Source organism: Cibotium barometz, chromosome 42, assembly GCF_041138505.1.
Source record: "Cibotium barometz isolate CiBa-2024 chromosome 42, ASM4113850v1, whole genome shotgun sequence".
NCBI classification, from domain to species: domain Eukaryota; kingdom Viridiplantae; phylum Streptophyta; class Polypodiopsida; order Cyatheales; family Cibotiaceae; genus Cibotium; species Cibotium barometz.
The window spans coordinates 45,683,507-45,711,238 of NC_141087.1; the positions used below are offsets into that span (position 1 = coordinate 45,683,507).

The 27,732-nt window shown below is 41.6% G+C and overlaps 1 protein-coding gene and 1 long non-coding RNA gene across 3 annotated transcripts; both read right to left on the reverse strand.

Moving 5' to 3' along the window:
• Positions 1 to 2,550: 2,550 nt before the first annotated feature.
• LOC147614540 (uncharacterized) lies at positions 2,551 to 5,685 on the reverse strand. The gene is made up of 2 exons (XR_015263144.1): positions 5,582 to 5,685; positions 2,551 to 5,542 (listed from the first exon to the last, which is right to left on the reverse strand). It is a non-coding gene; the product is annotated as an uncharacterized LOC147614540 (long non-coding RNA).
• A 9,636-nt stretch (positions 5,686 to 15,321) lies between these two features.
• Positions 15,322 to 16,917, reverse strand: LOC147614541 (uncharacterized). 2 transcript variants are annotated; one of them, XM_086780474.1, is made up of 4 exons: positions 16,219 to 16,912; positions 15,961 to 16,017; positions 15,734 to 15,877; positions 15,324 to 15,636 (listed from the first exon to the last, which is right to left on the reverse strand). In XM_086780474.1, the coding sequence occupies exons 1-4, from the start codon at positions 16,271 to 16,273 to the stop codon at positions 15,524 to 15,526; spliced, it is 369 nt and encodes a 122-aa protein (XP_086636600.1). In that variant the 5' UTR covers positions 16,274 to 16,912; the 3' UTR covers positions 15,324 to 15,523. The 2 variants fall into 2 exon arrangements, with proteins under 2 accessions (XP_086636599.1, XP_086636600.1); XM_086780473.1 differs by lacking the exon at positions 15,961 to 16,017 and having other exon boundaries at positions 15,322 to 15,636; positions 16,358 to 16,917.
• Between the last annotated feature and the right edge of the window lie 10,815 nt (positions 16,918 to 27,732).

The following is a 27,732-nucleotide window of genomic DNA, read 5'->3' on the forward strand; positions in this document are numbered from 1 at the left end:
TCTTAACTCTCCATTTCCCATGTGTGACCCTTGGATGCCTGACCCTAACCTCAACCCTTAAGGTTAGTCCTAACCCATGCTCCACTAGATCTTGTTCCCATGCTCCCATGCTCACAAGCCTAATGTGGGTTAGCCTCCTAGTATATGCACATATAATGTGCGCATAACATACTTCCCCTCTCTCAAAACATTGCACTCTTGCAATGAAAAGAAGGAAATCTGCATTGAACATTCTCAACCGACTCCCAAGTCGAATCCTCTATTTCCCTATCTTTCCACTTAATTTTAACCTCAAGGATTAGTCAACTACGTGGTTTCCTTTCCATGAATTCAAATACCTTTTTAGGTTTGTGTAGAACATAGGATAAATCTTTGACTTCAATGAGTTCTTGAGGAGTAACTGTGTTATCCTCACCTCCCAGTTTCTGTTTCAATCTACTGACATGAAAGATTGGATGAACTATAACATGTGGAGGCAGTTCTAGTTCATACGCAACTGTGCCAATTCGACGTATAACTCGAAATGGACCACAATATCTAAGAGATAATTTCAAGCATTTTCTTGTTGATAAAGTCTGAGAGTCTTTAGGAACTTTTAAATAAACCAATGCTCCTGGTTCAAAAGACCGAGGTGAGCATCCTCTATCAGCATAAAATTGTGCCCTATCCTAAGCACTCCTGATAGAATCCCGAGCTTCGGTCAGCATTTCCTATATATCACGCAAGAAATCCCTCGTCGATGCATCAAGCTCAATGTCCTTAAGACCGACATCAATAGGTGCCCTCTCCTAGGTTGCTACCCATACATAAACATGAACAGACTAAAACCTGTATAGCCGTATGTTTAGAACTGTTATAGGCAAATTTCATCATTGAATATACTTTTCCCAATTTGATGGTTTTCCAGAGACATGCACGAAGCCTACAATCTGATTCACACGCTCTGTTTTGCCCATCAAACTGCGGATGATCAGAGGAACTCATACTCAAAGTTGTTTCCAATTTCATGAAAACTTCCTGCCAAAAATTAGCCATGAACTTAGAGTCTCGATCGCTCACAATATCAGAAGGTAGTAAGCCAATTCCGAAGCTTTAACTGTTGTCTTTGTGGGTAAAAACCTAGCCATCTTTGTCAATCTATCCACAACTACCCAAATGGCATCATGATCCCTACTGGTACGTGGAAGTCCCGCAACAATGAAATCCATGGAAATACTTTTTCACTTTCTAGATGAATTTTCTAGTTGGAATATCAAAAGGATGTAATAGCCCAGCAGATTTAAGGCATTCAGTCTTGTTTATCTGACATTGATGACATCGGACCACATAACTCTAAATAAAATCTTTCATTTTTTACCAATAAAATGTCCTTCTAACTAAAGCCTAGGTACGTTGTATGCCAGGACGTCTTGCCGATGGTGCATCATGGCACTTAAATATAGGATCCTTAACTTAATTTCCGGCACACAAACCTTATCATTTCGAAATAAAAGACCATTCCAAATAAAAATTAGTTGGCTTTTCCTTTCACTAGGTTTGATCTACTTCAGAGTTGGTGGACCGTGATTTTGCCAAATTCTAATATTTTCCAAAGAAAATATATGTACTGCATTTTTCCCTGAGTGAACCGTACAAGTTAAAAGTAATCTCAGTGAAGCAAAGTTCATTAACTTCACCAATTTGACTCAACACATAAGCAATGCGATTCAAGCTACCTTTCCTATATTTAATCACATGAAATCAAAGTCCTACATACATCAACTTAGCCCATCTAGTTTTCTACCCTTTAAGTCCGGTTGATCACAAATATACTGTAAAGACTGATGATCTGTCAAGACCATAAACTGAGACCCGTAAAGATATTGTCTCCGTGTCTTTAAAGCATAAATGATTACATACAACTCTTTCTCCTGAACTAGGTATCTAGTCTGTGCATCATTATGTTTCTTACTCAAAGGCCATAGGCTTCCCATCCTAGAACAAAGCTGCGCCTATCGCAAAATCACTAGCATCAGTCTCAACAATGTAAGGTCTGCTAGGATCTGGCAAGGCTAATACAGGAGCATCTCGAACTTTATTTTTCAAAATCTTGAAAGCCTCCTGTAGGTTATCATTCCACACAATTAGAGAATTGGACTTCTTATTTTTACCCTTAAGAAGGTTGGTAAAAGGTATAGTCAACTTCAAATAATCCTTAACAGATTTTCGAAGAAATACCACCAAACCTAAGAAAGATCTAACTGTTTGACCGTACAAGAAATTGGCCATTCCAAAACCTTTTGGATCCCATCCAAATCTATACTCAAGCCATCCCGAGAGATCTTATGACCTAAGTATAATAATTTCTTTTTAAAGAAATCACACTTAGATAATTTACAATACAGTTTTTCCTTCCTGAGCCTTCCTAGAACCTCTTTAAGATGACTGTCATGCTCATCCATGTTAAGATTCTAGAAATGGGATTGATCATGGTGAAGGACATAGATTAAGCATAAGAATTAAGGTGGATTAAACCACACTAAAAACTCCATGACTAGAGAGAGAGGGAGATTGCACACTCAACACTATTCCCTTGTATTCACATATCACAATGAACCATACAATGATATAGGCTCTCAAGCCTTATCCCACTTTACATGTCATCATCCATGTGGCAACTCCTTTTCCACTTCTTTTGGTCAACACTCACACACCATACAATATTACATGTGGCATTCCATCTCACCACAATATCTTGCACTTCTAGAGTGCTTTCCCACATACACACATACACACAATATCTTGCACCTCTAGGGTGCTTTCCCACATACACACAACACCGCGATTATATCTCTCAACACCCCCTCTTAATCGAGGTGTTCCACAACTCACCCATCATCCATCATCCATACAATGTAGCATTGCACAAACGCAATTGCTATCTCTCAACACTCCCCCTCAATGATACATTGGAGTGTCCATCATCCAAATATGTGTGCCCGTGTCTACCATCTTAGACACCTAGTCCATTTTGAGTCGACTCATCGCTCACAGCGAAACCACTGAGTCCGATTTGAACATGAAAGTTCGGGTAGGATCCAACCCATGCGCATGCACCTCACACGTGCATCGCTCATGCACACATCACTCAACTACCATTTTGAGCTTCTCGGTGAGCTCGAGCATGGTTACCCTCATACCATGGGTGAATACATATCTCGTTTTGAGCATGCAAGCTCAGGCACGATTTGCACTCATATACATGGGTGAAACAAATACAATCCTTTTTATGCGTGTGCAAGGGCAGGGCACCCATCAAATCCAATTGAGAGGAGAGATAAAACCATACAATTCTACACCTTAAAGGTGCCAAATGAACGAAGATCATTGTTCTTGATGACCTACAAGAATAGCAAGATTCCTCCACTTGGGCATGTGCGCACCAATGTGACTATCATAAGCAATTCCATAGGCTGCATATGAACAAGGGTTTACTTTTGGGCCACACACATTTAAAGATTAATGTCTTTTTTAAAAAAATAAAAAAATCTCTGAACGCGTTAAATGCGTTGAATGCGCCACTCTCGACTGCTTCTGCACAGCAGCCGTTGCTCCTCTTGTTGTACACCACACACTGTTTTGCTTTGACGATAGCTCTTCAATACACATACGAGGCTGAGAATCGTGATGTTGTGGCTCTCAAAGCTCAGCAAAATGTACAAGGTTTGGTTGGTCTGCTTCAGCAGGCTGCAGTTTCTTTGCGCCTGTTTTACCCTTGATGTTGCCTATCTTGGCTGACTTTATGGCTACCACACTGCCGTCACCTAGAATGCCCTTGTACACCTCTCCAAAGCGTCCACAGTCTCGCGGGCAAAGCCGTTCATGGCATGCTTCATCTCCTTGTTACTGAACAAGCGTGCAGACTTGCCACCACTGTTGGTGGCAAGGATCATGGACCTTTCCTTCACTAGCTTGGCATGGGCTCTGTACAGCTCGCCGTCTTCGTGTGAGCTGCGCACATGCTTAGCTTCTACCACCTCACTGATGCTGCTTCTTCTTCATCGCATCTTCGCCTCCTGTTAATACTGCTGCTTCTTCCTTTTCTTCCTCCCCAATTTCTTCTCCTTGTTTTTGCTCCTCAGCCTGTCTCATGGAAACCTCTTCTTCTTGCCCTGCTGCTCACTCTGCACACAGGCTCCTCTTTTCTGGCATTCTTGGTAGCAGCCAAAACCTTCTTGCCATTCTGTGCAGCGGGGGCCATGGCTGCAGGCGACATCTTAAGAATCAATACGCAAACAGTAGTGCAGTAGCTCTCAACGCTGCGCTCTACTTCCATTTCATAAGTTGTTCTATCAACTGTTTATAGTGCTGCTTGTTGAGAGCTTGTAGTATCCGGCTTCTCTCTCTCTGGCTTTATGTGCCACAACCTCCTTAACAATGACCATCAACGTGGCCACTACGAGCTTTTGATTAAGCTCCAATATGCATGCTTTGCTTCTACATGCAAATCTTCAAGGGTGCTTTTCTGCAAGTTTCTCCCATTTGAGAAACCACTAGGTGCATGACAACAAAGCAAGCCTTCAATGGCTTCCACAACAGTTTGCTTCCCTCCTTGAGCAAACCAATGAGCACCACCCCATTCCAATGTGCTCAACCATGGACTTCTTCCAAGCCCATAACTTCTTGTCCCTTATTAGACAAGCATTGCACCTCTTTCACTCTTTGCTTGGAAGCAAAGAACCTTGGGATTCTTCCATCCCATCAAGCAACCCTTATACATTGAGCATTTTTCCATGCTCAAACACAAAACTTTGAGGCAAAACTTCACAAAACCAACCTTCTTGAGGCATAATCAGCAGCATATCTTCTCTTGGCAGCTTCTCCTTGACGTTGATAAAGACTCCATAGCCTTCATAATGCTGAAATCTCCATTTTCAGCTTCCTTGATGATGAGCAAGCTCTCCATGTTGCAAAACTCCATTTGCAACTCTCTTGGGCAGCTTCTATGCAACATCCTTGTTGCAAATCTCCTCTCAATCCTCTCACAAATGTAAATCTCCTCTCAAATCCTCATCACAAATGCAAATCCAAATGATAACATGAGTGTGCATAATTTTTTTTTCCATAATAAGCTGAAAATAATGCTTAATCAAACAAACACACAACCAAACTAATATACATAATAATCACCCATGACCAAGAGCCCATTTGGCTCTGATACCATGTTAAGATTCTAGAAATGGGATTGATCATGGTGAAGGACATAGATTAAGCATAAGAATTAAGGTGGATTAAACCACACTAAAAACTCCATGACTAGAGAGAGAGGGAGATTGCACACTCAACACTATTCCCTTGTATTCACATATCACAATGAACCATACAATGATATAGGCTCTCAAGCCTTATCCCACTTTACATGTCATCATCCATGTGGCAACTCCTTTTCCACTTCTTTTGGTCAACACTCACACACCATACAATATTACATGTGGCATTCCATCTCACCACAATATCTTGCACTTCTAGAGTGCTTTCCCACATACACACATACACACAATATCTTGCACCTCTAGGGTGCTTTCCCACATACACACAACACCGCGATTATATCTCTCAACACCCCCTCTTAATCGAGGTGTTCCACAACTCACCCATCATCCATCATCCATACAATGTAGCATTGCACAAACGCAATTGCTATCTCTCAACAATCCAAAGTTTTGCTATATATCAAAATATCATCTAAGAAAACTACCACACATTTTCCTAACAGATCTCAAAATATATCATTCATCATCTCTTGGAAAGTTGTTGGTGCATTAGTGAGACCAAAGGGTAACACTAAAAATTCATAATGGCCATATCTTATCTTAAAAGAAGTTTTAGGCACATCTTCCTTTGCTATACGGATCTAATGATAACCGTGTAAAGAAACACACACAAGGAAGAGGAGGCAACACACACACAAGCATGGATCCAAACCCTAATGTATATTATCACCATAGCCATGAAGAGAAGCCATAGTCTCACACTCCCACACTCTCACACAAGAGAGAATACACACAATAGTGTTATGTCCACACTAAGAGTAACCCTAACCATAATGTCCACACATGCGGCGAGGGTGTCCAGCCATTATTGCCACACATGTCTAATCTACCAAACCTGCATGATACGACCAGCTATACCATAAATGCTATCCAGTTGTAGTCGGTGAGCTTGATATCTCAACACTCCCCCTCAAGCTCACAATGTCCATCTCCAATACTCCAAGTCTATCTCTGAAATACTCAAAATTCTCTTTACCCAATGCCTTGGTAAAGATGTCTGCAACCTGCTCTCTTCAATCCTCACATGTGCTAAATCAATCTGCCCATCAAAGTACTTTCTCTCTCACATAATGATAATGGACCTCTATATGTTTGGTCCTCGCATGATAAACTGGGTTATTTGCCAACTGTATACTGCTCATGTTGTCACAATACATGACAATCTTCTCATCATAATGCACTCCAAGATCCATAAGCAGCTTTTTCAGCCACATAGCATCACATGCTACCAAAGCTGCTCCTCTATACTCTACTTCCGTGCTAGACAAAGCAACGGTGGGTTGCTTTTTGCTGCTCCAACTAGCCACTGCACTCCCAAGAGTAAAAGCATATCCACTAGTAGATCTCCTATCATAGGAGCTACCTGCCCAATCTGCATCTGTGAAACCATGTACATCCAACTCTTTTCTATGTGTATAAAGTAGACCATAATGCGCTGTGGCCTTCACATATCTCATTATTCTCCTCACTGCATCCAAATGTGGTTTCCTTGGGCTTTGCATGAATTGACTCACAAGTCCAACCGCATAACTAAGATCCGGTCTTGTGATAGTCAAGTAGATCAAGCTTCCAACCATTTTCCTGTACATAGTAATATCATCCAACTCATCTCCCAAATCAGCCCGCAGCTTTACATTTTGCTCCAAAGGTGTACTCATGGGTTTGCAACCTGTCATGCCATAGTTGGCAAGCATTTCCAAAGCATAATGTCTTTGGACCAACCATATACCATCTTTGCTTCTCACAACTTCAATGCCCAAAAAATATCTTAAGTCTCCCAAATCTTTCATGTCAAATTTTGCACATAACATCTCTTTGACCTTGGCAATACTCTTGCCAGAATCACCTGTCACAATCAAGTCATCAACATAGATGACTATAACCACAATACCATCCTCTGTCTTCTTCATGTACAATGAAGAATCTGAAGTACCAACCACAAAACCAATGCTCATGAGATATTTGCTAATCTTATCACTCCAAGCACGAGGTGCTTGCTTCAACCCATAAAGTGCTTTCTTCAACCTGCAAACATATGTAGGATGGTGAGGATGTACATAACCTTCTGGCTGCTCCATGTATACTTCCTATTGTAGTTGACCATTCAAGAATGCATTTTTGACGTCCATTTGATGTAACTCCCAGCCATTAGAAGCTGCCATAGAGATGACTAATCTCACGGTTGCCATCTTGGCAACAGGACTAAATGTCTCATCATAATCTATGCCATGTGTCTGTGCATAACCCTTTGCGACCATCCTTGCTTTATGCCTTTCAATCAAACCATTTGAGTTACATTTGACCTTGTACACCCATTTGCAACCTATAGCATTCTTTTCACTTGGTAGTGGAACCAAATCCCATGTTTCATTATGACTCAAAGCATCCATTTCTTCATCCATAGCTGTATCCCATACATGCTTTCCATGTGCTTCTTCAAAGCATGTTGGTTCTTCATGTTGTAGCATTGAGGTCATGTATGCATAGTGCATTGCATAACCTCTATATGTCAATCTCTCCATAGGGTACCTTACCCTTTGTGATCTCCTGACAACTTGTGGCTCACTATGCACTCTCCTGGCATGAGGTGGCACATATCTCTCGTGCCTGTCAACACCTGGTGTACGAACCACTGGAATCCCAAGTTCCTCATCAAGACTTTCAAAACTTGAAGAATCATAACCTGTAATGCCAATTCCTTCAACCTTCTTCTTTCCTTTGTCCAAAGCACTATTACTAGTGCTAGCACTCTCATGTCTGAGTCTTCCTGACCATGGACTCACATTACTTGCTTCACTGGGGATGACCTTGCAGGTCTTGACAAAGAGGTAGAGACCTCATTCGGCAAGTTTACATGCACATCTGCATCAATGTCATCCACCATGACATCCACTTTGTCTTTGTACCAACTTGCCAACTCATCAAACACCACATCTCATGAAATGAGAACCTGCTTAGTGACTGGATTATAGCACTTATATGCCTTTCTATCTTGTGCATAACCAATGAATATGCACTTTTCTGCTTTTGGATCCAACTTCCTTCTCTTCTCATCTGGAACATGTACATAAGCAATACTCCCAAACACTTTGAGATGGCCAATGTCTGGCCTATAACATGTTAGCTTCATTTCTGGTGTGCTCTCGTGTATGGCTCATTGGTGTCTTATTCAACACATACACCGCAGTAGCACATGCCTCAGCCCAATAATAATTTGGCATATTCTTCTCATTTAACATGGCTCTTTCTACTTCACAAATGACCCTGTTCTTCCTCTCAGCAACTCCATTCTGCTGAGGAGTATACCTGCAACAAGTAAGCTGTCTACGTATGCCATGCTTCCTCAAATAGTCATCAAATGCATGAGAAACATATTCACCACCTCCATCTGTCCTCAAGCATTTGACCCAATGACCATATTGCTTTTCCACATAAGTTTTAAACTCCATGAACTTCCCAAGTGCTTCACTTTTCTCCTTGAGAAAGTACACCCAAATGAACCTAGTGTAGTCATCAATGAAAGTAATATAATATCTGTTTCCATTGATAGTTGGGGTTTGAGCAGGCCCCCAAATATCACTATGTATAATCTCCAATGGTCTCCTACTCATGTTTCCCTCTTTAGGGAATGGCAACCTTGCTTGTTTTCCAAACTGACATGCTTCACATACATGATGACTACCATCATACTTGAACCTTGGTAGTCCTCCAACAATGCCTTTCACCTGCATATTCTTCAATCTCTGTATGTTCACATGTCCAATCCTTTTGTGCCACATATCAATGTCTTGCACAATCCCATTGCTTTTAGAAAACATGGCTGAGTTCAACTCTGGTATGCCTGCATCCAATTTGAACAACCTTCCTTCCTTCTTGCCCTTGGCAATCAATGTGCAGCCATGCTTAGTGTCTTCCACAACTTAACAGCCATTCTCATTGAATCTTACTTGTAGTCCCTGCTCAACCATTTGGCCTACTGATGCCAAATTCTTTGTAAATGGACAGTACATATAGCACTTCTGACATATTCTTCACATTTCCATCATGCATCCTCAAAGGCACACTACCAACATGTGTTATAGGATGCTGAGTATGATCTCCTGTGACCACATAACCATTTGTACCCAATGGTTGCATCTTCTCAAACCACTCACCATGACATGTCATGTGGTTTGAGGCACCCGAATCCATATACCATGACTCATCTCTAGCATTCTCAGAATACATTATCCCCATAATGTGCTTCATTGCAAAAAGATGATTCGAACTCCCATCATTGTTACTAGTAGATGCATAATTTCCATGTTGTGGTCTTCCATTCCTGACATCATTCTGCTTTTTGTAACAATCTTTTACCATATGTCCAAGTTTGCCACAATAGTGACATTCAATCCCATTCAAATTTTATTGAGGACCTTGCCATCGTCCTCTACCACGAGCATTTGTTCCAACTCTCCCCCTATGGGATTGAAATCCACGACCTCCACGTGGTCCAAATGATGACTGTGAATTTTGAAAATTCTGATTTGATTGTGGTTGAGTAGACCTGTCATTCCAACCACGTCCTCCACGGCCTCGAGGGGCAAATCTCCCCCTTCCTCGAGAGCCTCTAGATGAGTAAAAAGCCTGATTCCTTGCATGCTCATCATTACTGGATGAGGATGGACCACCTATAATATTCATACCACCAAGTCCAAGCTTTAATTCTTCCACAATGAGCAATGACACAAGCTCATTAAAGTCTAGCATTCCTCCCAACCTTACTGAGATGGAAGTATCAAAAGATTTGTACTCCCGGCCTAAACCACGCAATGTGAGAGCAACCAAATCATCATCATCCATTGGGGCATGAATTGATGATAGTGAATCTGCATAACCCTTGATTTCCTGAACATACTCATGAATACTTCTATTCCTACATGTCACACTATGAATCTGAGCACCTGTGTCTATTTCATACATCCGACACAATATGTCCCATGCTTCTTTTGGTGTATTTGCATCTTGAATATGTATGAGCAAAGCATCTGTAACACAAATAGAAAAGTAATGCAACACTTTTGAAGACCTCTCTACCCACTGCTTGTGAGCTACCATTTGAGCATTAGTTGGTTGATGAGGTAGAAGTGGCTCCGGGATACAAGACTCCACAATCCTTTGCCTTTCAAAAAACTCTTCATTCAAAGCTTCCACACTTGGAAGTTAGTTCTATCCAGTTTCTCTCCAACAATTTGGACCGGACCGTCTCCCATGATTGCAAAATGCAGTAGATGCACCCGTTGAACTAGTTGTATGCAATACCTATGATGCTCCAAATCTCTCAAAATCACATCAAATGCTTGCAATATATGTGCTTTTACATCCCACAATGCTTCATCAACAATGTGTACTCGATCAAAGTTGAAAACATGAGATATTTCTTCAAGAAAAAAATTTCTGGTTTTTTTCTCGCCAGAGAACCAGTCAAAGATCTTGCCCTAATTCCTCCAAATCTTGTGCAAATTAAATGTTTAAGAATTCATTGGCTTCATGATATATTTCTCCAACATATCCTAGAAGGTTTGATCAAATTCTTCAAGGTGAATGAGAACCATCAATTTTTGTAACTCTCTGGATTGCTTTTTTCTGCATATGTCAGGTACCTTCTATCATTCAAAATGCTCTATCTCCTTCAATTCTGATCCAAATGCAAAAATTCTTGAACCAAAAGTTTAGCAACTCTTAGGATTTTAATTGTACAAAAGTAATTTGCCCAATTTACTATAGGAGGCAAAGATTAATGCCTTGATTAGTGAAGCTTTATTTCTGCACACAGCACTTCTGTAAACCTATAAATCTTTGCTAATTGAGTTCAATGAGCTTTAAATTCATCAAATGAGCTGCTCCAAGTGTTATCCAAACCTCAATAAACCCTTTGCTAAGCCTTCCAAGCTTTAAAGCTCCCAAATTGATGTAGAAATGAGTGTGCTAGGCCAAAAACACCACAATCTATCCACAGAATACAGCATGAAGAAGCGCCACCTGCTCTTGGGGCCTATAGAGAAGGGGCATTTGCTCATTGACAACATCAGAACCTTAACAATGACCTAAGCTACCTTGTTCTTGAAGGGTTTGGCTCAATTCTTCCTCTAGCTTCTGCAATCGATCCTCCACGGCGGGGGGGGGGGTATGTTCACTGTTTTGCAGGAGTTCACAAAACCAAAAATTTTTCTTCACACATTACTTGAAATACATCAATTTTTGCTTGCAATGATTTTCTCCTGTGTTGCTAGTACATGTTCCCTTCCAAATACATGAGACCTTCACTTTATTGCTTGCATTTCCCCGAGTACATTTGCCAAAATACATTCACTCACAAGCTTTCCATGAAAGCTTCAAAACCAAAAATTTTCTGCTTTCTTTTGTCAACTTCAATCTTGCCTTTCACTTGCTTTGATTACCTGAAATCCGTAGAGGGGGTCTTGTAGCACTTACTAATGGTCCTTAGCTCTCAGATCTGGTATTCGTTTGTGCTCCACAGCTCTCCCAAGCTCCAAGCTTCAATGGAGTTCTTCACCGTAGCTCTGCTTCATAGCTTTTCTTCCTCTTCACTCACTGATCACTCATAAAACCCTAAATGAGAGCACCAGGCTCTGATACCATGTAAAGAAACACACACAAGGAAGAGGAGGCAACACACACACAAGCATAGATCCAAACCCTAATGTATATTATCACCATAGCCATGAAGAGAAGCCATAGTCTCACACTCCCACACTCTCACACAAGAGAGAATACACACAATAGTGTTATGTCCACACTAAGAGTAACCCTAACCATAATGTCCACACACGCGGCGAGGGTGTCCAGCCATTATTGCCACACATGTCTAATCTACCAAACCTGTATGATACGACCAGCTATACCATAAATGCTATCCATTTGTAGTCGGTGAGCTTGATATCGCAACAAACCGATTCGCAATTCAAGCTTTGTAAAATACTTAGCTCTATGCATCCTATCAATTAGATCATCTGATCTAGGCAATGGGTATCTATTTTTAATTGTAACCTTCTTAAGACATTTGTAATCAATACACATCCTCTAGGTACCTTGATCCTTTTTCTTAACCACCCAGGAGAACTAGTGCACCCCAAGGAGATTTACTTGGTCTAATTTGACCCATCCCCCTCAAATATTCAGTTAGTTGATTGGCTACCTCATCCTCCTCAAATTGGCTAAGCCCATATGGAGGAATACTAACAGGTTCCACCCCTAGTGCTAGCTCTATTTTATAGTCCACTGTTTGGGGTAGACCTTAGGCGGATTATTTATCAAGTTTTATGTATGGATTTTTGGTATTTTTGGAAGTCGGTTAGTTTTGGGATCTTGGAAGGTAGAGAGTCATGGGAAATCTATATAGCTAGAGCCGTTTTGTTTAGTGATACATGAATAGGGTTCTTGGCGGATTTTGTGTGTAGCTATGGCGGATTCTGTAATGGCAACATAGTTGACAGATTTTGTGCTTCACTTATTCTAGTCTTTTTTCATTCTGTATTCCGTGTTTTGAGAGTAGTGCAAGTGCAGCTGTGTTGTGTGAAACATGTGTGTAGAGTTGCAGTGAATTGTCGGAGTAAGATGATGGTTTGTCAGAGTGAGTGTCATTGTGAAGTGTCAAACCTAGAAATGGAGGAATACTGCTCTGTGGAGGCAACAATAAACACTGGCAATCACGGTGCTTATGATAGGTGTTCATGGTCGAGTTCGCTTTCTTCTGTTAGAAGGACAGGTGCCAAGAAGATGCAGAGCAGCAGTAGAAGTGATGGTTGTAGAGGTGGTTATGTTTGCTTGGAAGTCAAGTGCTAGGCGGTAGTTCGGGCTGGAGAATGCACAGCGGTTCCTTCATTCATATTTTACTAGGTGGGGAGCAAGGCAGCGAGGTTTGCAGCAGCATGACCCGAATGCAGAAAGGCATGAAGGTGGTGAAGATAGTGGAATGCAATGTGATAATCCGGAGTATGAGTTAGAGCCTGGTGCTGCAGAGGATTTAGCAGAAATAGAGGAGTATGGAGGCATTTTCAATGAGCCAAGAGAAGTTAGGCAATGGGATCTGGTTGTGATAGGAGGAGTTTTGTTACAACATTTGTTTCAAGTAAGGAGGCGATTGGATTTTGATCCACTGCGGATTGGGGGGGCTTACTGGCACCACCTCCATCACCAGTATTGTCCTCATCATCTTCTGCACGGCATTTGACCCCTAATACGCTAAGAAATATGGCAGGCCAGAGGATTTGACGGAGTGTATGACGCGCAAGCCAAGATGCGACAATTCCAAGTGACACTGGGGAGGGAAGAGCCATGCAGTGGTTGAGCAATTTCAATGCAGGTTATTTTGGAGATTATTTGGCATTAAAGAATGCATTTTTGAACAGGTTCAGAAAGGAGAAAACTCTGAATGATGTTCTTGCAAAGATTAAAGCAATTAAGCAGAGGAAAATGTTTGTGGAGGATTACACTCAGAAGTTCAATCAGTATCTAAGAAGGCTTGCAAATGCGGAGAGGCCGACGGATGAAATGTTGGCTGGATACTATATAAATGGTTTGAGGAAGGAACTGCGGAATGAAATGTTGGCCGGATACTAGATGAATGGTTTGAGGAAGGAACTACGGAATGCAGTAGTAGCAGGTGTGGATGTCAGAGCAGGTTTGGATGGTTTGTTGATAAAAACTGCCACAAGAGCAGAGAAGCACTTTGGAGTAATCAATCCGAGTCCTTCAAAGCGGGGTTCTCAAGAATCTAAGAAGAAAAAGAAGGGGAGGAAGAAGAAATCTTCAAATGACAGTAGTGATGCTGATTCTGATTCAGACAGATTCAGATTCTGAGTCAGAGACAAGTAGTGGTTCAAATTCTGATTCTGATTCAAATTCAGACAAGGGGGATAAGAAACGGAAGCATAAGAAGAAGGATAAAGAAAAGTCCAAAGGAAGTTTGGTTGAAAAGATGGTGGAAAAAAAGTTTAAAGAAATGGGGGTTAAGCAGGAATCAGAATCAAGTAGCAAGAAGCCTCATTGTGATATTTGTGACATTGATGGTCATAAAACAACCAATTGTTGGTACAATCCTAATTTTAGGGGACCAATTCCAGAGCGCATTCAGCAAAGGATTCAGCAAAATTTGGCAGAAGCAAGTGGAGTATTTTCGAATGCTGCAGGACAGCAGAGGACATTTAATAATTCGGGTTGGCGTGGACAACAACAGTAGTGGAGGCCACCTTGTAATCAAAATAGGTCATACAGAGGCAATTTTAATCAGGGTTACCGACCCCGCTATGGCGGCTATCCAAATTACAGACCTTGGGGAGGAAATTGGCAGCAACAGCAGGGATGGCAGCAACCCCCAAATTGGAGTCAGCCAAATGGGAATCCGCAGGTATGGGATCAACAGTCACCAAATACGCAGTTACCACTGTTACCTGCACCATCTGTACAGCAGGGGGAGACAGAGAAAACACCTCAGAGTAATTTCATTGATGTTGAAGTTTCGGAGGATCAGGAGACATCTTTTCACATCTTCTTCTTCTCCCTCTTCACTCACTCACTCATAAACCCTAATAAACAGAACAAGGCTCTGATACCATGTTGAAAGAACGGTAGAGGAGGAGGAGACACACACACAGGAGCAAACCCTAATAATATATTGCAAACCCTAACCATAGAGGGAAGCCATGTCCACTCTCACACAAAGCATAATGCACTAATCCATAATCCACACAACACACCATGAGTTGTGTCCACACTCTACTAACCCTAGCTAATGTCCACACACTATGACCAGCTGGACACGCGGTCATTTATGTCTCACACATGTTCCTACCTAATCTGCCAGCACATAGCATAGCTGGCTCACACTGACATCGAGCTTGAATCTCAACACTAGCAAAACTGAATTTTCAGCCTACAATTAAAATAAAATTTTCAGCCTACAATTAAAATAAAATTTTTAGCCTACTGAAAACTGAGTTCAACCATAAAGTATGATGCAAATCTGAAAACTAAATTGAACCATAAACTGATTCATCAAAAAAGTACATAAAGTCATCTCATAATGTCAAAATGTCATCAAAAAAGTAGGGTCTTCAAAATGTCATCCAAAACGTAGGGCTCATCCAAAAAAGTACATAATGTCATTATAATGTCAAAATGCCATAAATAGAGATAGGCAGCCCTTAAGCTCATGTGTTCTTCCCTAGAATAGTCGCCACAAAAGCGTCGTCGTTCAAATCCAAGCCTTCATTCTCCTCTCCTTCACTTGATGATGAGTAGCTCACCAAGCGGACCTTAAATCCTGCACATTATGAATCGATTGAGGGTGTCAATCAACAAAGCGCACATACTTGTTTACGGACTATAAATAGAAGTAGTACATGATGCAAGATATTTACCTTTGCTTGTTCGCGGTAGAGATTTAGTAAATTGCTCACACAACTTGTCGACCTCGACATTGACATCAAAAGTGGTTGTAGCGGGTGTGCATTGATGCTCCTCATTCAAATTTTCTTCAACTTGCCCTTCAACTTCAACTTCAACTTCATCTATTGAAATTAAAACCAGTAAATTAAGACTTCGACAAAATGCATGAAATATGCCTATGCATGGGTGTAGACAATACCTCTATGTGGGCTGAGGGGCACGCTCTCATCGAGGGGCATACTCTCATCATCCACATCTATGTAAAATGTAAAATTTCAGCCCTAAAGAAGATAAATAAATAGCTACATACATTCTACTACATCGAGACAAGCACATACCTGTGGATGAGATATCAACTCGCCCTTCAACTTCAACTTCATCTATTGAAATTAAAACCAGTAAATTAAGACTTCGACAAAATGCATGAAATATGCCTATGCATGGGTGTAGACAATACCTCTATGTGGGCTGAGGGGCACGCTCTCATCGAGGGGCATGCTCTCATCATCCATATCTATGTAAAATGTAAAATTTCAGCCCTAAAGAAGATAAATAAATAGCTACACACATTCTACTACATCGAGACAAGCACATACCTGTGGATGAGATATCAATGATTTCTTCTTCTTTTGGTTGCGGAGGCTCTTGCTTACATGGAGGTGCCTTGTATGGAGACTCTTGCTTACATAGAGTGCACCCAAAGTGATATGGAGTTTTGCGGCTTCTCTTCACATATTTTCCCTCCTTCCTAGCCCTGTACTCATCTAGCCCGCGGTTTATGAAGTCATGTATCCATGAAATGCGTTGTGACTCCCAAAGCTCCCTATGCATAGAGCACGCTTGTTGCAGGTGAGCTTGAAATAAGATTTCAGCTTGACCTTTCAAGCGATACTATGCGAAGTATATAGCATTGACTTCTCTATCATTAGTATTGGAAACTGAAAAGCCTGTATACTTCCAGACTCGTTCCTTGGCATCCCATTTTTCGGAGATGATGATTGTTGAACCTTTGTGATATTGCATGCGGTGGTTGTTCAATAGCTCTAAGCGAGAAAAGGATTTTTGATTCCCATGAGTATCCATGCAAGTACGATAGAGACAAACAAAGGACATCTTTTGTCTTCCTCTCTTATCACGCTCATGCCGAAGCCTCAACTCCCACTACACACACCACGTACATTTTAGTGTGTGCATACATATAGCTTAAAGATTATTATGCTAACATGCATACCTTTAAAGATGCTATTATGCTAGGGATGCAAGTCTGTGCCCACCATCAAAGCATATGCAAGTATGTGTGTCCACCCTCATACGAGATGCAAGTGTATGCCTCTCTCTTTTCTTTGCCCATGCGGGCGGGGAGCATGCAAGAGTGTGTGTGCCAATCTTAACGCATACGGCATGCAAGAGTGTGCCTCTCTCTCTTTTCTTTGTGCATGCGGGAAGCTTTACGCATACGGGATGCAAGTGCATGCCTCTCTCTCTTTTCTTTGCACATGCGGGCATGCAAGTGCATGCCTCTCTCTCTTTTCTTTGCGCATGCGGGAAGCTTTACGCATACGGGGTGCAAGTGCGTGCCTCTCTCTCTTTTCTTTGCGCATGCGGGAAGCTTTACGCATACGGGGTGCAAGTGCGTGCCTCTCTCTCTTTTCTTTGCACATGCGGGCATGCGGGAAGCACATGCAAATATGTGAATGGCATTCTTACAAAACTACAAGTGCATGTGTTTTCAACAAAAGACATTTGCAAAAGACAATATAATTGGATGACACACACTAACAAAAAAACATTCGGTACTTACATCTTCTTCCCGTCTGACAATAGTGTAATCATCTTGATGGCCCGGAAATGTATCTCCCAATTGCTCTTTTTGTACAAGGCCCTCATTATTGGCTCCCTTCTCATCATGTGTTGGCTCACCGGTGCCATTCTTTGTTGGCAATCGTTGGCTCACTGGAGTTGATCTTCGTAAGGTGCGATGGCGGGCCTTGTGAATGCTTGAAGACGCATGCAATTGTGTGTTGCCGCTTGTGCACGTTCCACTTCGGGGGTGGTCACCATCGGCTCTAGGAAAGCTTGCCCTGCTGCCCCAAATGAATCCCTAGTTGAACCCTCTCTCCCACTATCAAAGGAGCCCTCCAATCCCCCTTCACTGCCACTATGGAAGAGGCCCTCAATTCCTTCTTCACTTCCACTGTCTCCTATGCCTATTTCCCATTCCTCACCACTTGATGGAGGCGGCCCTTTGCCTATTTCCCATTCCTCACCACTTGATGCAGGTGGCCCTTTCCGGCCCTTTAATCCCTTCAAAGCCCTCAATTTCCCCTTCTTCCTCGCCACTTGAAATGCTTAGAATATATTGCTGCCCATCTTGCATGTTGAGAGAGAGAGAGAGAGAGAGAGAGAGAGAGTACACTCCCTAAACCCTAATGAGTGTACCTTGAACCCTGATGGAGTCCTTTGGAGTCCTTTGCTTGCTGCTGCTTCACACAGTCGGTCCACACAATCGTGAGAGAAGATCGCGCAGCAGAGTTGGCCTTCACACACTAGAGAGAGAACGACACAGTCGGTCCACACACTCGTGAGAGAAGATTGCGCAGCAGTCATGCGCGCAGCAGAATTGGCCTTCACACACTAGAGAGAGAACGGGGCAGCTGCACGCTTGAGAGAGGAGGAAGGACAAAAAAGGTGAAAGCTTTTGTTAACCCACTGCGCCACATCATTGTGCCTTTTTGAACGCCACATCAGCAAGTTGAAAGCCACGCTGGCAATCACCCCGAAATCTAACTAGAGCCCCCGGGACATTCACTCTCCAAAACATTGATGGGTCTATGAATGGTAGTCGGGTTAATGGCTACCAGAAACCCTACCACATGCCCTTAACACCCGGGGAGGAAGCACCTCAGGTGCTCAGTATTCGAACCGCGCCAATAGAAGAACAATTAGCCAACTTTTGGGGCAAAGGGACCCCAGCTCAGGGTGATGAGTGTACATTAATTAACAACACAAAAGATAAGGCAGTGGTTTGCGTGGAAAATAAAATAAAACCAAAAAAGAAGAAAAAATCATGCAAAAGCGAGGCCAATGATAAACATCGACTTGGAAGGGAGGATTTGCAAAGGACATAAAGTTAACAACAATGACTGATGATTTTGACCTTGAAGACTGCAACGACATGCAATCGAGAAGTGATAGGCAAAAGCGAGGCCAATGATAAACATCGACTTGGAAGGGAGGATTTGCAAAGGACATAAAGTTAACAACAATGACTGATGATTTTGACCTTGAAGACTGCAACGACATGCAATCGAGAAGTGATAGGCAAAACACTATCACAAACAACCCTGATGCCAACGCCAAAACAAAGAAGTTGGAAAAGAAAACACATATCACACTTGCGCAAGAGCCAACGCTTGAAGACTCACAAACACCAGTGGTAAGCCATTCATTTATCCCCCTTTTTCTTAGAAATTTCTTGGTCATGGATTCTGTCTACTCAGATCAAGCCGTCAACATGCTGCAGTTGAAAAGATGTGCAGATACACAGCAAGTGTTTTTTCAAGGATGCCTTCCCTCATTTAACAGATCACCTTCAGAAGTAGATCGGCTTGTCTTGGGCATGAAGAAGGCCATTAAAGCTTACCAGCGAGCAGCAGCACGTGGAGAAGATGAAGGCCCCTTCATGATTGCTGATGATATATCTCTGTTAACGTTTGAGAAATGGTGCAGTGCCCTAGAGTCATGTTGGAAGGTATGTTATGTCCAGCATGCAGACGATGATAAGGGTTGTGTGTTTCTTTATGGAGATCCAACCATATTGCATGAATCAGTTGTAAGGTGGCTTAACGATTCCATGGTAGAGCAAGTTGCTTTTGCTGGTCTCTCATGGAGGAGACTTGTGCAACCGCTTGGAGGGGGGGCGCAGAAGCTTGCACGGGGAGTCAAAGAGCCGGATAGTTCTTTCACATCAATGTCAGCAAAACCCCCTCGCGTGCCACGTGTCACCTTTGAAGTGGCGTACAAGAATGAAGACTTGTGCAAGCTTTTCGAAGAAGTGGCAGAATGGCACTCTTTTGGAGTCCTCCTTTCCATGGGTGTAAAAGTGTTGGTGAAAGAATCAGGGAAAGGGAGTGATAAGAAGCTTGATATTTCCATGTATTGGGTTGAGCAAAGACTGTCAGATAACAAGCCAAGAATCAAGGAATTCAGTCCTGGTTTGTGCACTGCAGAGAATCGAAAGGAGTATGTTTTCATGTTTCCTTTCAGCTATGTCACAACAGATGTGGATGGTTCTCGTGATTTTCAAGTCACGTTGGACTTGTTTGACTTGCAAGAGTTCATTCTTAAGCCGCTGATTCTCGAGGTCGAAGAAAATCAGAAGGTAATGTATCTTGATGAATCTGGAGAGTATCACCGGGGACATGAAGCACCTTGCATGGTTTGCAAGAAAGGCTTTGCTGACCAGAACATGGTGTGTTGTGATCACCCTGCTTGTCATCAGTGGTTCCAATTTGACTGTGTAAACCTTGTACATCATGATAAGTTGCCGGACTTATGGTTCTGCCCTTCATGCATAAAAAAAAGCGAGAAGTACTCCCAATGGATCATGTATGATTAGATTTTTCTTTTTGACACAACAGCCTAGGTTAGTCATGTAGATGTTGATGATAAACTCATGTTATTTTTGTACGCATTGTTCATCAACATTGGTAAAGCTAGTATTATTCCCTGCAAGGGGGGAGATATTGTTTCATACCATCTATTTGAAAACTTTTATACTACATACTGGTATCTGGTTTTCTATTCTCATAAAGGTGTCTGTACTGTTCTTTGCTTCACACTTTAGCCTTTGCTTCTGTTAAATGCTCTCCAAAACTTAATCTGTGTTTGCAGAACTCAAAGATCTAAAGAGAGGAGAGGAGAATTTCAAGATGTATTGATGAAAAATACTTCGTGGTTGCCATGAATTGCAAGTATAGCGAACTGTCTCAATCTGCCAATGTGATTTGATTTTTATTGTACAGTACAATTTCATAATGATAACCTTATCAGAAGAGAGAGATTTACTCATGAACGAGTTTTTTGAAGACAAATTTTTAGTGTTGCCAGGTGGCATACTAGGAAATGCTGCTAGATTTGAAATCTAAGAGGTGCCTTGCTTTTGCAAGTCATCAGAAGTGCCCATATTTTTTGCACTGTTGCGTCTGTATGCAAGCGGCAAGGAAGCATTGCAGTCTTCTCTCTTCTCTCTTTTTGGTGTGAAATAAGTCTTAAATGACTTATTCTAGTGAGTGTTCCCCATGACATCATGTGTCATGCAGGGGACTAGTTTTATCCTAGGTTGGCATTTTCTTTAATGCATGAAAGTTGATTGTAGTGTCCATCTATGGTGCAGGGATCTCTCATACAACACTATAACTGGTGAAATCCCATTTTCCATCTCAAGATTGAAGCAGCTGGAACATCTGTAAGGACTTTGATGCATCTGTAATATGTTTTTTTTGGGGTGGGTTGAACATATAGATAGTTGATGCAGTAAGGTGCAGACCATGCAAGCAGAGGCTGTAGCCTCCTTAGTTTGCCAATGCACAGGTCGAAGGTTTGAACCCTGGAATGCACCCTGGGAATCTAGAGCTTAGTGTAAACAAGTGGAGAGAACACTGGGTGTTTTTCTAATTTGAGCTCCCTACATAATAAGAGGAACACTTGTTCTTTTTGCAGTACCCTGAAGAACAATCAGATCTCTGGTCCAATCCCCTCTACTTTATCACAAGTTCCAAACCTAAAAATCCTGTGAGTTAATTATGAAAGCGGTATTGATGTTACTTCTAGGCTTAAGTGGAATAAGAATGTAAGGCTAACTTGGTATATCATTGTTGTAAGGCTATCTGCATTTTGAATGCAGAGATTTGGCTCAAAATCAGCTGTCTGGTGAAATTCCCTCGTTAATTTATTGGAGTGAGGTTCTTCAATTCTTGTAAGTTGCCTCAAATTTTCAGGGAGAGAATAAATGCCTGCCTTTTACATCTTCTTGCATTGCAATGCATGTGAAATGAAGAAAACATGATTCCATCAAGAACGCTTTAAGTCTCTAATCATGAGTAAGCTGTTTTCCTAGTGGTTCTCACTTTAAGAGACTATTTGTCAGAGGCCTGCGAGGCAATTTTCTATCTGGGAAGCTTTCTCCTGATGTGTGCAGGCTTACGGGGCTGTGGTATTTGTACGTATCGAATAAGTTTTAAGACATTTTTTAGTCTTGTAGAAGCTCAAATATCCGGCATCTCACAATTCTTACCTTGTCATACACAGTGATGTGAGGAGCAATAATCTCTCTGGATCCATCCCACCTAGCATTGGAAACTGCACAAGTTTCCAAATCCTGTATGATATTGTTTTCTGCTACCATATTTCTCTATCTGCATTGGAAAGAACATCTGGCCAAATTGTGTCCTGAATTCACCCCATTTGCAGGGATTTGGCCTTCAACCAACTCACTGGTGAAATTCCGTTTAACATTGGCTACCTACAGATTGCCACTCTGTAAGTCATACAGTAAAAATTGAAGTCAGTTTGCTTGAGTTTGTAGTGGACAACATATGAATCATGGTTGAGCTTGTGCATGCAGGTCCTTACAAGGGAACAAGTTGACTGGTACAATCCCAGATGTCATTGGGCTAATGCAGGCACTTGCTGTTGTGTAAGTGCTGGCATTCTATTAGTCATACCCGCATCTTGTAGAAGGCGCACCTTAGCAGGAAGTAATCCTTATTTCACTTAGGCATAGGGTTTAGTGCTTTATCAAGATCATCCATGTCCAAGCACATCTAAATATCTTCCACGTTGCCAGTACTGGCTTCTAATACATAGCAAGGCTTATGCAGGGATCTCAGTTACAACCAGCTGCAAGGACAGATCCCTCCAATCCTTGGAAACCTCACATACACCGGGAAGCTGTAAGGACATTTTCTTAGAACTTAGTCTCCCAAAATTCTATTGCTTCTATGATATTGAAAGTCAAGTCGCTTGCTGTACAGCTATCTTCATGGCAATCACCTCACTGGATCAATTCCTCCAGAGCTTGGAAACATGTCCAAGTTGAGCTACTTGTAAGAAATTCTCCTTGTACATGATTGGATTAGATCGAGAGCACTACAGTTAGTAGCTTCTACGATTGTTACCTGCTGTTGGGCTGTACCAGGGGGCATACAATGTGAGGCCTACGTGCACCTGCACCTGCACCTGCACTAGCAGTAACCTGGTTAACCTCGGCCAGCAAGCTTGAGGATTGTGGGTCACAATGGACTTCTGCCAACAGCTATATATATATATATACATGTATATGTATATATGTGTTCTGATCGGTTGGAGACGGGTTTTCAGCAGCACAATAGTGTCAGAGGACATACATACCATGTTATGAAACAGCAGTATTGAAGTCATGTTTGCCTCGAGGGGCTTGCCAATTTGTATGTAAAAGCGAAGAGTTCTGTTAACCATGGGCCTGTGGGGTGGACTTTTTTTTTTTTTTTTTGTGTGTGTGGATATATGGAGTGCACCCAAAACAATTTTAGATGATTCATTAATTTTGGGCCGTGCTATTATTTTCGACGATTCGATAATTGTGGCGTTGATTTTACACGTGTCGTCTTTGCTAATTTCGTGGATTCAGTAATTGTGGCCTCGCTAGATTGTACATTGGTTCTCTTTTCCAAAGCTCCTCTTTAGATGCACACACTCCAGCAGCTTTCTACCAAAGGACCAAAGCCAAAGAATTCTTCAACATTAGCACCTGTCTCCACCCATGATTACACTCCCTATCTCTCCGATGCCACCATATCCGATCTTTTGTCTTCTCCCAAACCACCCCCACCACTCGCATCTTTAGGGGACACATCCTCGGCTAACCAAGGCCTCCATTTTGCAAGATGAGTACCACCACTGACCCAGTAGCCTCGTCTTTGAGAGTGTTAGAAGGCGAAATCTCAGCACCTTTGAGAGTAGGTGCAGATGTTCTCGCCTGATTGCCCATTCAACTCGTGGTCCAATGGATCCACATTGACGGAGCCAGTAGGATCCTAGAACGACATTTTTTCGACCAAAGCTTAATTGGAAAATTTCAACCCTAATGGTCGAGAGGTCATCACAAGAGGGATTGATGGGGCTACAAAAGGCCACAAGCCAGAGTTATACCCCTATCATGTATAAACTTACGGGAGCAAACAATTTGTTTGGTGGGTGGCCTTACCTTCTCTAGTCAAAACATTGGAAAGAATATTGCTATGCTGTTGGGTACCTCACAATCAGCCCAATCTATTTTCCAATCGAGTAAAGGTGGGCCTAGGACCTCTTCAAGAAAGAGCTACAGAAGAATTGCTACAAATTCAACTTCCCTCTTGGATACCTCCACCTTGGTAACCCCTTCTTCTCAAAGAGGATGGATCCGTAACACTGTGTGCAAGTTCATTGATGACTATGATGAGGTGCTTGACCTTGATATTGTCATCACTATTCACTTTTTGTGCCTCAGTCATGTTGTAGCATATTGAGATTGGCATACTTTTGATGAAGGTCTCTAGGGCATGGCCTTTGATGACATTAACAAAGGCCTCGCTCTTTGACATAGATACTTGGTTGCTATTACAAGTGAGTCCAATGGATGTAAGGTCAGCGGTGGGATGCTTACCTTTGAAGACATGTTTGAGATTGCCTTGACATCCTACAAAGCCTTGCACTATACCACCTAGTATACAAAGTTTTGGTTCGACTTTTGTTGGAACTTCAACCGCTTCTACCACCAACTCTCATTGGACTTACTATTGATTTTTGAGGATGGAATCGTGATTGGGGAGGGTAGTATGTTAACCACATTGACTAATATTAATAAGGACGCGTGGCAATATTTTTAAGCCATATTTTTTGTATCGCATAAAAAGTGCTTCATGTAAATCTCGTAACTTACGACTTTTGTAATGACAAAAGATGGTCAAAAAATCGAGCTTATGACTTGTGCAATGTCATTAGTACATATTCTTAGACTAGTAAATTAGCCCAGACTAGCTTTTGGCTCTTTTGTCAATACTTGGATGATCGAACATTGTACATCTTAGTCTTGTATATAGGACATTTTGACTATGATGAGAAAAGACATAATTTCATTCTCACAATTGAGCTTGAGTCTCTTGCTCTTTGTGATTAATGCTTGTTTGTATGTTTTCTTTTCTTTGTTGCATGCATGCTTGAGGATTGTTGTGGTGAGTGATGGTGTGTTGATGCAAGTCCTCTTTTTCTCTCGTCCCTTCTCCTCTATGCTCTCACTCACTTAGGCATTGAAGTAGAGGTTGAGCTTTTCATAGCTCTTACTTTCTTTGCTTCCCATTTGCAAAGATTTCTTGTAGTGACAACAAAGGGAGGCAACGTTAAGGACCTTGGTTGTCCACACAAGAGAGTGGCTCTACTAAGAGTGGCTAGAGATGCAAAACAATAAGACCCTTGTTATTTTGCATTTTCTCTCTATCTTGCAAGGGTCAAGTGTTCTTAAACCGATGAACAACTCTTGAGGAGTCTTGTCCTTCTGTTTCAATAAAGCTATAATCGAGGTGAAAAACTCATCTACCCCAATTTGCTCTTTCATCTCAGCAAAGGGTTAGAGATCATGGTTATTGCTAACAAAGAAACCTTTCGACTAAGCTAAAGAGAATGCGGGGAAGAGGGACAACTTGAGTTCCTTCCAAGAAAACACACAAGATAGAAAGGCACAAGAGAGATGGATGAATTTTCTTTTATCTTTTTTTCTTCTCTACAACCATATAACTCAAAAGATAAGAGTAAATACCATAAGAAAAAATACTTTTACAATAACATACAATTGTCGGTCCATTGTGTGAACTCGACTATGTGACTTGGCCCATAACTCTAGTACTCCAAAATGGCTATCAAATAGCCCGTCATCCCCATTGGAGCCATATCAACCATAATAGTCTCACCAACCATATCGGTAACATAAGTACGGAAGCTATCACCCAGGCGGGTCATCAATGTCCACAATACTAGTTGAGTTTGATATTTCAGCACTTTTCCTTGAGCTTAATTCCACACGTTGCACTCCAAGTAAACTTCTAAACTTGTGGAGCTTTTGTGTGCCCAATGCCTTCGTGAAGACGTCAGTCATCTGATTCTTAGTGTTGACATATACCAAATCTACATCATCTGCTAGAACCTTCTCCTCACATAGTGATAATACACTTCAATGTGTTTCATTCTAGCAGGGTATATATTGGGTTAATGGCCAGCTGAATGCTACTCATGTTACAATAAATGACAACTATCCTATCCATGGACTTACCAATATCACCAAGTAGCTTCTGAAACCAAGCTATCTCATAAGCTGTCATAGTAGCACATTTGTACTTTCTCTATACTCGACAAAGAAATTGTTGGTTGTTTCTTATTTCTCCAACTCATAGTAACACTTCCAAATGAAAACATAAAGCCACTGGTAGACCTTTTATTTGCGACACTACCAGCCCGATCAATATATGTGTATCCATTGCAATCTATAACACAACAGTATCTTCTGTGACTACTACAGTGGTACTTCAACATAATTTGTATGTCACCAGATATGATCAGAGTACATGTATATACACCCAAGATTATCAAGATATGTCCTGTATATCACTAGATATAGCCAGAGTACATGTACATACATCCAAGATTATCAATACATATGCAAATACTATCTACTCTCTCAAAATGCATTGCTGCACTACGATAACCAGATTTCGAGCAGAGACAGTTCTTAACCAGAACTTCCGGGAAATTTTGCTGAATATATCTTACAGTGTGTCTGAATGGATTTCGAAATGCGATTTTGGTTGAAAAATTATAGTACAAAGTACTGTGCATCTTTCAGGCACCTCAGCCCCTACGAAGAGAGCTCCTCAATTGGAGATATGCAGCTCCTGGAGCTACACAAGGGGGTGTCATACCTAAATAAGAAAGGAAAGAGATGATGATGCTATTACTCGTGTACCACTTTCTTGCTTGTTTTTTTCTTGCCTCTTGCTTGCCTTCTTAGCTCTCACACAAACTGGAGGTCTGATACCATAAAGAGAATGCAGAAGAGAGGGAGAGCTTGAGTTCCTTGTAAGCAAACACACACATAAGAGAGCAATACACAAGAGAGATGGATGGCTGGATTTTCTTCTATCTTCTTCTCTTCTTTGTAATATAACTAAAAATATAAGAGATGGTCGGTCCATAGTGTGAACTCGACTATATGAGCTGACGCTATAACTATGCCATAACTCTCAGACTCTAAAGTAGTTTGTCATCTACTAGCGGTATATCAACCATAATCTTATCAACCATGCCAGTGGTGTAAGTATGAAAGCTATCCACCTAGGTGGGTCAATGTCCACACAGCACTAGTTGAGCTCGATATCTCAACAAGAGCATCAGTAACTACATTCTCCTTTCTAGACTTATACTTTTAATAAAGTCAAACTCTTTCCAAGTCTGCATCCATCTTCCTTGTGGTTAAATATTCATTTTAGGTTTTTATGGTCTTTGTTACCAAAGTGAATCTTTGACCAAGCAAGTAGGGCCTCCATAACTTTAATGCATGAGTAATAGGTAGAAGTTATAGGTCATGAACTACATAATTTCTCTCATGAGGCTTCAACTTTTGAGACTCGTAATAATAAGCAATAGGTTAGCTGTCTTGAATAAGAATTTTCCCATGTAGCGCCTAAGCTTATTAGGAAAAATGGACACTCGTTTGACCCAACGAAGAGTACGCCAAGCCTCCTAAGGCTGTATGAAAACCTAAAAAGCAAAAAAAGTGTGCTTGCTCATTAATGGAGCAATTGACGTCATGATATGGCCACGATAGAGAGATTACGTGGGTTTACACACAGACTGAACCCAATAGTTGATATCTTCGAGCCATTGAGATCCATGGCCCAACTAC